The sequence below is a fragment of the Babylonia areolata genome, chromosome 2 (genome assembly GCF_041734735.1).
Source record: "Babylonia areolata isolate BAREFJ2019XMU chromosome 2, ASM4173473v1, whole genome shotgun sequence".
Classification (NCBI taxonomy): domain Eukaryota; kingdom Metazoa; phylum Mollusca; class Gastropoda; order Neogastropoda; family Buccinidae; genus Babylonia; species Babylonia areolata.
In genome coordinates, this window is record NC_134877.1 from 21,453,640 (window position 1) to 21,463,639 (window position 10,000).

Genomic DNA, 10,000 nt, shown 5'->3' on the forward strand with positions numbered 1-10,000 from the left:
GAGATCCCACCAGAGCTTCTTTTTTGAGTTTTCTAAGAACTGTTTCTGTCTGAAATTCCAGATATATGTTGAAAGAATAGTACAGGCTTCAGAAACAGAAATAGGAATATTGTGATTGATTGAAACTGAATTGTTCGATGCCGCTTCCTTGGCACAAAAATCGGCCATTTCGTTGCCACGAAGATTAGAATGTCCAGGAACCCACAAGAGTGAAATGTCGGAGCCTTGTATAATTAACTGGTGGATTAAATACAAAATTTCGTACATAATATCTGCTCGTTCAGATGAAGATTGATCAACAAATTGACTGGCTACAGTTGTAAGCCTTTAACAATCACACACACACACACACACACACACCATAGTTTGTAGACTGAGAAAGGGGAAGAGTCTTCATCAGACTAGATTAGTAGATCAGGCTCATTTGGACCTGATCTGAAAGCATTTTAAGTGTTAGAATGAGAATTAATTGCATTAGACAGTCTGAGGAAATATGTAAACAAATATATAAAAAGGGAATAAAATTACCAGAAGATGATATCATACTCAGTTGTTGAGGAAAGTTAGATACATACATATATATGCTTAACTCGTTTTGTTTTAATGTAATGTCATTCTTAGCAATAGTGTCTGTTGAGAAAAAACAACACTGTTTTCCTCCAGACAACGGTGACACATGGTCTCTGTCATTTGATCGGCCATGACCACGAAACTGCAGAGCAGCAGCGTTGCATGCGAGGAGCAGAGAGTTCGATCCTTGACCGCTTCAACAAATTGACTGGCTACAGTTGTAAGCCTTTAACAATCATTGGCCACTGACATAGTGTGTATACATAAGTGTGCATGTATTGAGTTCATGTGTGTGTTCATATATGTGTGTTTTCTTGCAAGGTGGTATGTTTGTTCGTTCTTTTGCTTGATGTCCATCCACAATTGTGATTTTAGACGAAAAAATCTGTCCCTTTCCCCACCCCTTGTCTCATATTATCACTGCTTTTCCTATTCCTCCCACCAGAATTTGCATCACAAACAATTATGAATAAAACAAAACAACAAATTAACAACTCAACTAGTAAATCACAACAGAGAGCCAGTGGGGCTCTGAATTAAACTCTGAACTATTTCAAACATAAGATGATTGTCGTCTAAAACATTTCCAATGGATGCAGATGGAACTGCAGATTGTGTAATGATTAAGAAAGAGGTATGAATATTTTCATCTGCTCATATTCACAAATGCATCTCGTGTTGTTGTTAGAGCTGGTGGTTACTTGTTCTTTGTTTTCACTTCCCAACTTCTGGGATGTATGTTTAGGGCTTTTTGAGCATCTGCAATGGGTCATTTTGCAGTATCTGTTGCATGCATTGAACTAGCTGTGTGTTGTCATCACCATCTTGATGTGTGTGTCATGTGTGAGATTAAAAGAATTATTAAAAAAAAAAAAAAAAAAAAAAAAAGAGAAAAAAATGGGGGAAAAAAAGACAGCTGAAAAACAGTCGTCAGATATGGTAGATATACTTAGTTTCATTGTTGTAGTTAAGTAGTCATCAGATATGGTAGATATACTTAGTTTCATTGTTGTAGTTAAATATTCATCAGATATGGTAGATATACTAATTAGTTTTCATTGTTGTAGTTAAATAGTCATCAGATATGGTAGATATACTAATTAGTTTTCATTGTTGTAGTTAAGTAGTCATCAGATGTGGTAGATATACTAATTAGTTTTCATTGTTGTAGTTAAATAGTCATCAGATATGGTAGATATACTAATTAGTTTTCATTGTTGTAGTTAAATAGTCATCAGATATGGTAGATATACTAATTAGTTTTCATTGTTGTAGTTAAGTAGTCATCAGATATGGTAGATATACTAATTAGTTTTCATTGTTGTAGTTAAATAGTCATCAGATATGGTAGATATACTAATTAGTTTTCATTGTTGTAGTTAAATAGTCATCAGATATGGTAGATATACTAATTAGTTTTCATTGTTGTAGTTAAGTGGTTCAAAAATATGCAGGAACAGAAGAGGAGGCTGGGTAGGTGGGAGAGAGAGCGAGTTCCCAATATGGTTGTCAGATACGGAACCCATGTATAAAGTATGGTAGCTAACTAATCGTAGTACCGGAGTTAAACTATCAACTTGGTTAAAAGCAACAACAACTGTATTTGCTACTGCATGACAGTGATTTGGAGAAGGAACACCATTATCAACAATGTGATTTCACTCCTCTTCCCTCATGTCTCATGCAGTAAAGAATGTGGTCAGCCTCTTCGTCACTCATCTTCGCTGCAATCTTTCAAATCCAGTCTGAAGACCCACTTTGTCCCCTCCTGAATAATTTTTAACAGCTCATCCCATTCCAGTATGAACTAAAATGACCACTAGTGAGTGAGTGAGCGAGTTTGAGAGTTTCATAATTTGTTGGATGTATTTTTGATTGTGTGCTATTTATGATTGTGTGTTATCACTTGCGTTTGTGCGTGGGTGTGTGCTTGTGTGTGTTGTGTATGTGTGTGTGTGTGTGTTTGGGAGGGGGGTGTGGGGGGTGTGAGGGAGTATGTGTGTGTGGGAGGGGGGGGGGATGAATAATTTTTTTAATAATGTTTGGTATCTTGTGTTCAATTTTTCCTTTTTGATATTTATGTGTGCGTTCTGTTTGTAAATGCCTTGGGCTTATTTTCAAGATAAGGCGTAAATGCTCATAATAGAAATATTCAATCTGTTCTTGATTTTCTTACATTGGACAATAAAGAAATTGTAACAAAAAACAAAAAAAAGGGTGAAAGACTGGATATGTGTGTGTGTGAGTGTGCATGTGCGTGTGTGCATGAGAGAGTGGTATGTGGAGGAGGGGGGGGGGGAGGGGAGTGTTAGATATATATTTCATGTCAAGTTTTGAGGGGACACAAGTGCATGATATAGATGCATGTATACCAGAGTTCCATGTTTTCATTTTGCCCATCGCTCCTGGTGGAGCATAGGCCATCGACGACCCCTCGCCATCGCACTCTGTTCTGGGCTGTTCTGGCCATTCCAGTCGAGTTGGTCCCTTGCTGCTTCAGCTCTGCCTCGGTATCTCGCCTCCAGCGTTCCATGTTTTATAAGACTACAATTTCTTTGTACAGATGACATGCTGCATTTTTGATTAAATGTATGTTGAATAACTTGTGTCTACACGGCAGGTATTTGACAGATGTACATAGTCACATGTTTTGTTATGCACATACAGACATATTTTACTCTGGAAAAAACAAAGGACAATCTTTTCTGCATGTTTTTTTAATTTTATTATTTTTATTTTATTTTTATTTATTTATTTATTTTTTTTTTACTGCGGTTGAGAAGTGTTACATTGAGTTAGTGAGTTGAAAAAAATGTTGACGACTTGCCCATTGAAAAGATTTTAGTCACATGAGCTTTTGTCTTCTTTTGTTATGATGGTGACATTCTGCCTGGTTTGTTGATTATTTGTGTCTCCTTTTCATTTCTAATCTTTCAAACACTTTGCTTGATTTGTTGATTAGATAATATGGCATCACATGTAGGGGTGTGATGTTTTTCTTTTGCCATCAAACAGACTGGGAACATTTTCTTAAAAATAATAGAATGAGGAATTAAGTATTCTGCATGTTTTACCAGAAACTGCTTACTCATCTTATCAAATTAAAAAAAAAGATTAAAAAAAAAATACATGGAAATGATTCAGAAAAAAAGAAGGAAAATTATGTTCTGATGACAATAGATATATCAACTTAATTATATGAACTTAATTAAGGATATTATTCAATATTTTGTCTTTGTTATGGAAAGGGCCATCACTACGGACTACAGTCCTGGTAAAAAGGAAAACACAAACAAGCAAACAGACAAAAACTGAAGTATTGTTGACCCTGCAGGATTATTTTCGGAAAAAAACCCCCCAAAACAAACAAACAAACAAAAAACAACAACAAAACACCAAAACAACGGTTGGTAGTCAAAGGGCAGTCACTTGCCAGTCCAAGGGGAGTAACGTAATATATATATATATAAAATGCTCTTGGTTGTGCTTGGAACAACAAATATATATATATATATATATATATATATATATATATATATATATATATATTGGAAGTATTTCACGCTGGTGTTGTTGTGTAAACGAAAACAAGTTCAAAGCTTTAAAATATTTCCTTGATTCTGTCAAAAATTAGCATTCCTGAACTCTTCAGGCACCGTACTTCTCACAGTCTGTGGTCTTTGCTTCTTTGTTGGAGCCTTTGTGACATCAGTCTTCACATATACAGTGTGTCAGTTCTCAGCAGGCTCGCACCTAGAATTATTTACAACCCCAGTAGATTTCTCACCCAGGTAGAATGGTGGTCTTGGTACTTACACATAGACACGAAACCAAGATCCAGTGTGCAGTATAATATATGCAATGCATGTACAGAAAACCTGGCTGCTGGCAATGAATTGTCATAGAAGGATAATTATTGTAGAAAAGCCACATTGAAAAGTTCGATTGGTAAACACATACGAAAGTGTCAGTGATACTGAAAGAATAAATCTGTGTAGATGCTCAATGAGAACTACCATTGATTCAATAAGAAAACAAAAAACAAACAAACAAAAAACAACAACGTTCATTCTAGTTCATTTCATATCTATTAAAAAATATTCACATGCAGTTAACACGTCGATGGTGTACTTTAATAAGTGTCATTGTATGTGTTCTGTCCAGAATTTTTATTTATTTTTGTATTGTTAATTTTTTTTTTTTAAATTAAAAAAAAAAATCTGAGACTACTGCAATCGATGATGAAAAATAGTACATGGTGTGCTTTTAATTTTTATAATATGATATGTATATGTGAGTTTCCATACAAACAAATTATAGTTTTGTTTCAGATGCCACAGCTTGATGTTCTCTTCATGTTTTGTGAATGTTATACTTTTGCCACTCCCATTTCTTTCTTCATTTGAAAAAAAAAGAAAAAAAAAGATAAAAATCACATAGCTTTTCACGACCATCGGGACATTGAATTTACACCCACTGTGTCTAGTGCTCAGCATATTTATATTTGTATTTGTATTTCTTTTTATCACATCAGATTTCTCTGTGTGAAATTTGGGCTGCTCTCCCCAGGGAGAGCGCGTCGCAATACTACAGCGCCACCCCCCCCCTTTTTTTCCCCCCTACATGCAGTTTTTGTTTTTCCTATCGAGGTGGATTTTTCTACAGAATTTTGGTTATGTGTGTGTGTGTGTGTGTGTGTGTGTGTGTGTGTGTGTGTGTGTGTGTAAGCAGATGATAAATGCTCTGTGTGTGTGTGTGTGTGTGTGTGTGTGTGAAAGCGTATGCGCATGTGTGTATCAATGTCAACGCACACACAACAACAATATACTTTCATCCAGCAAATGAAACAACTAATCGCTCAAACTTTATCACACACAAATCTTCAGTATTTTTCTGCTTTATTGACTCCTTGTTGTACCTCCTATCTATTTATGATATGTATATGTTTAAACTTTGTAGTCATCTCCCCAGGAGATAATCTTTTCCGTTAATTCCTATTAATTGATTTTCTTTTCATGGTCACCAGTGTGACATGAACTGACGACACAGGAAGTGTACGCCCACAGCACAGGGATGCTCGTTGTGTTGGGGATAATCGGAGCAGACCACTGAGGTCTATGAAGCAGACATACTGCTGTTCTCATTGTCGCTGCACGCCCGTGTCACTCCTGTTGTGCCGATGGAATCAGCTCATGTCGGGTTGATTGAGCCTCTGGTTAGTCTGAAAATATATACATGGATTTCAGACTGGAAAGCTTAGGCGTTATTTGTTTGTACCCCCCCCCCCCCCCATCCCCACACACACACATAGCACATAAGATGTGCATATACACACAAATGCACACATGCATATGAGTGCACGCAATAATAAAGATATGATGAAGTGCTCTTCCATAGGGCTGTTCCCTTACAGAGAGACTCTCGGTGCTTCACAAATTACATATAACAAGAAGGAACAAAGTCAAGAAAAATCAAATAACAAATAACAACCAATCACAGCACTCCACAAATTACATGTTACAAAAGAGAAGCAACAATCATCAAGAAAAAGAATCAACCCCGAAGAAACAATCACCATCCTCGTATCATGAACAACACATACGCATACAAGCACACACGCACACACACATACAAACAAAAACGGCAACACACAATGCACTATCACACACACATACACAGACATGCACACACACACACACACACACACACACACACATTCACACACACCACCTCTCCACGACCACATACACAGCCAACACATCCTTTTAGGGGTTGGGGGACGAGATAGAAAGGGAGGAGACAGAAAGCAGGCGGACTGATTTTGTTGAAGTGAGGGGAAAGACAGAAAGGGGGGATTAATCTGGTGGGAGAGAGGAGGAGAGACGAAGTGGGGAGGGGGGTGCGGGGAGGGGGGGATTCGGGGGAGAGGGGGTGGACTGGAGACAAAAATGCGGAATGATCTGGTGGCAGTGGGGAGAGATACAGAAAGCAGGCGGACTGATAAGATGGGAGTGGGGGAGAGAATGGGGGGTGGGTGGGGGGTGGGGGCGGAGATAGAAATGCGGACTGATTTGGTGAGGGAGACAGAAAGTCGGACTAATTGGGGTGTGGGGGTTGACATAAATGTGGACTGATTTGGTAAGGGGGTTGGGGGAGGGGACAGAAAGGTGGACTGATTTGGTGGGAGTGAGGGGAGAGACAGAAAGGTGGACTGATTTGGTGGGAGTGAGGGGAGAGAGAAAGGTGGACTGATTTGGTGGGAGTGAGGGGAGAGAGACAGAAAGACGGACTGATTTGGTGGGAGTGAGGGGAGAGAGAAAGGTGGACTGATTTGGTGGGAGTGAGGGGAGAGAGAAAGGTGGACTGATTTGGTGAGAGTGATGGGAGAGAGAAAGGTGGACTGATTTGGTGGGAGTGAGGGGAGAGACAAAGGTGGACTGATTTGGTGGGAGTGAGGGGAGAGACAAAGGTGGACTGATTTGGTGGGAGTGAGGGGAGAGAGAAAGTTGGACTGATTTGGTGGGAGTGAGGGGAGAGAGAAAGTTGGACTGATTTGGTGGGAGTGAGGGGAGAGAGAAAGGTGGACTGATTTGGTGGGAGTGAGGGGAGAGAGAAAGGTGGATTGATTTGGTGGGAGTGAGGCGGAGAGACAGAAAGGTGGACTGATTTGGTGGGAGTGAGGGGAGAGAGAAAGGTGGATTGATTTGGTGGGAGTGGGGAGAGAGACAAAAAGCAGATGGACTGATTTGGTGGGAGTGAGGGGAGAGAGACAGACGGACTGATTTGGTGGGAGTGAGGGGAGAGAGAAAGGTGGATTGATTTGGTGGGAGTGAGGCGGAGAGACAAAGGTGGATTGATTTGGTGGGAGTGAGGCGGAGAGACAAAGATGGACTGATTTGGTGGGAGTGAGGGGAGAGAGACAGACGGACTGATTTGGTGGGAGTGAGGGGAGAGAGAAAGGTGGATTGATTTGGTGGGAGCGGATGTAGAGACAGGAAGCAGGCGGACTCACTGGCCATCATGGTCATGCCCATGAGGGGGTTCATCATCCTGGGGAAGCCGAGACCCTCTCCTCCTCCTGCCAGTGCCCCAAAGCCCCCACCACCACCCAGCATCATGGACTGTAGCAGCTGCATCATCACCATCTTCTTCATGTTGTCGTTGCCGCTGTTCATCACCATCATCAGCAACATCATCAGCCGACCCAAACCCCCACCTCCTCCTCCTCCTCTCGGCGCCATGGCAGATCCGAACTGAGCTTGGGCCACATCTGGAAAAAGAGAGGGGTTTTCTGCAGCAACAACAGGAAAAAAAAGTTTTAAAAAAAAGAAAAAAAAAGAAATAAAATGGTAAGCATTCGAGTGCGTTCTGAATCAGGTTCTGTGCTTTCACTACACTAATGAAACCACTTGGACACATTCGTCAACATTATATTGTTTCATATACATGTATCTCAAAATATGCCCGGGTACCATCGCTCAGAACGGTTCGGTATTTTCGCTGATGACAGGAAGAATGTTGGTTTGTGCTGTTAATTTTGATGGCGAAATTGATTGTTCATTAATCAATCTCCTGTCACAACAGATTTCTCTCTTACGATGTTCGGAATGCTGTCCATGAGTCGAGTGTGTCGCCACAGTGCAGTGTCACCCTTTCATTGTTCCTCACAGCATGTACATTTTTTTTTTTTTTTAGCTTACCAGAATAGAGTTCTGTTGAAATGATTTTGTACAACTATCTTGTTTTCGTGCGCGCATACAGTTTATTACATGCGCGTAAAGCGTGAGCAGTACACACTGGCTCCATCTGTAGTCTCATCTAGAAAAACAACAAAGTTGTAACAGAGCCCTTCTCATACCCAGTGACGTTGTGGATGGGAAGGGAGATGTTTGAGGGAGGGCTGTGGGTGGAGCCGGAACCGGAAGTAGTGGGGGTGTCCCGGTTCGTGTGAGATTTGAACTCAGGACCATCACTCCCCAGCTGCGTGTTCTATCCGTAGGATGTCACTCTGCTGTATGGAGACAAGATATTGACGTTGATGACATGTCACATGCTGTGACGCTTTGGACACGTGTTCTTTTCTTAGTCGTCATCGTATCTCATCTGTATCTCAACCCCCTGTTTGTGAGTGACGTTGTAGGGGGCATGATGGACGCTGCAGCTGCCACATTCCCCCATCTGGACCGGTCTTTTGCCGCTCGTGTGTTAGTGCTTGCGTCTTTACTGATAAGAACATCTAGGGAGAGCTGGTGAGTACAAGGTCTTCAGAGAAGAAACTCCCCTCAGTCAAGTGTTTCGGCCCTTAACTCCTTACACTCTTAAGGGGGCCGGACCGCACCCAGGCCATGACTCCTGGATGCCCTTGTATTGCCGTCATTTTTTTTCTGTTTTCCTGGTCCTCAGCAGGTTCGAATCCGCGCCTCCAGTGGTCGCCACTTCAGGATTGGCAGACGTTTTAACCACTGAGCCATCGTACAGCCAGTTTGAGTACTTTCATTCCCCCTCGACCAGATCCAGCTGGAACTCTTTTCTGCTGCTTCTGCCATTCCCTTGAGAGCCCATGTCCTCTCTGCCAGAAATCGACAGCTGTTTCATGAGGCTGTGGGTAGATCGCTCACAAACCCTCTTGTATTTCCAGAATCGACCACACACAATGTTTACATGTTTGCCTGTCTCCTCGTCTGCCACCCTGTGAAACCCTTGTCCTGAACAGTGTGTTGCAGAGAATCCTGAAGCATGTTAGACTCTGTCTTTTCACCATTGCAAAGGCGTACATGTGAGGCCAGTGTTATGAATAATATGGCTTGACACTAAAGTCGTAAGTTTTGTGGTCGAGCCAAGAAAGTCCAAGCAGACATCTGTAGACATTGGTTTCGAATTTCAAGGACTTCTCAGCAGTAGGCCTATGTCATATCCAACATTTGTGGGCATAACGATACAGGAAAATGGATACAACAACTCGTTAGTCGCAGCTCGCTAAAGAAAATTTACATGACAAGCGTGAGGCATCCTTGCCGCCTCCTGTCATTGGAAAAAAAGGCAATTTGTGCAACAATGGGAGGCCGCCGATCTGGACTGTTAATATTGTTTTATTTATTTATTTATTTATTATCATTATTTTTTGCATTGAAACCTACAAATTAACAGCTATTTTCAAAGATTTGATGGGTACTACCAGTCGGAGCTAACAAGTCCTGTGCCTTTATTATGTACCAGGACAAACACAGATTACAGCTGGCAGTTCCTTCATACTTACACGCAAAATATTCTTCAGTAAAAGTTGTTCTTAAAAAAAAAAACACCCCAAAACAAGCTGCAGTCAACATAATTTCAGACTGCCCGACGAAATCTTCTCATCAATGCCAGAGAAAAGACGAAGAGAATAGCCCAGCAAACTCCTATCCAAAGATACCAGCGTCCCCACCATACG

The 10,000-nt window shown here is 41.0% G+C and overlaps 2 protein-coding genes across 2 annotated transcripts in view; one reads left to right on the forward strand and one right to left on the reverse strand.

Moving 5' to 3' along the window:
- LOC143279354 (endoribonuclease YbeY-like) overlaps positions 1-1,138 on the forward strand; it is a 3,659-nt gene extending 2,521 nt beyond the window's left edge. Inside the window, exon 3 of the mRNA XM_076583374.1 lies at positions 664-1,138. Coding sequence (XP_076439489.1) covers positions 664-819 — 156 coding nt within the window. The 3' untranslated portion in view covers positions 820-1,138. The remainder of the gene's footprint in view (positions 1-663) is intronic.
- Positions 1,139-5,457: 4,319 nt separating this feature from the next.
- Positions 5,458-10,000, reverse strand: part of LOC143279355 (uncharacterized) — a 5,056-nt gene continuing 513 nt past the window's right edge. The window contains exons 2-3 of the mRNA XM_076583375.1: positions 7,583-7,840; positions 5,458-5,791 (exon numbers count right to left, since the gene is read on the reverse strand). Of these exons, the coding sequence (XP_076439490.1) occupies positions 5,787-5,791; positions 7,583-7,840 (263 nt within the window). The 3' untranslated portion in view covers positions 5,458-5,786. The remainder of the gene's footprint in view (positions 5,792-7,582; positions 7,841-10,000) is intronic.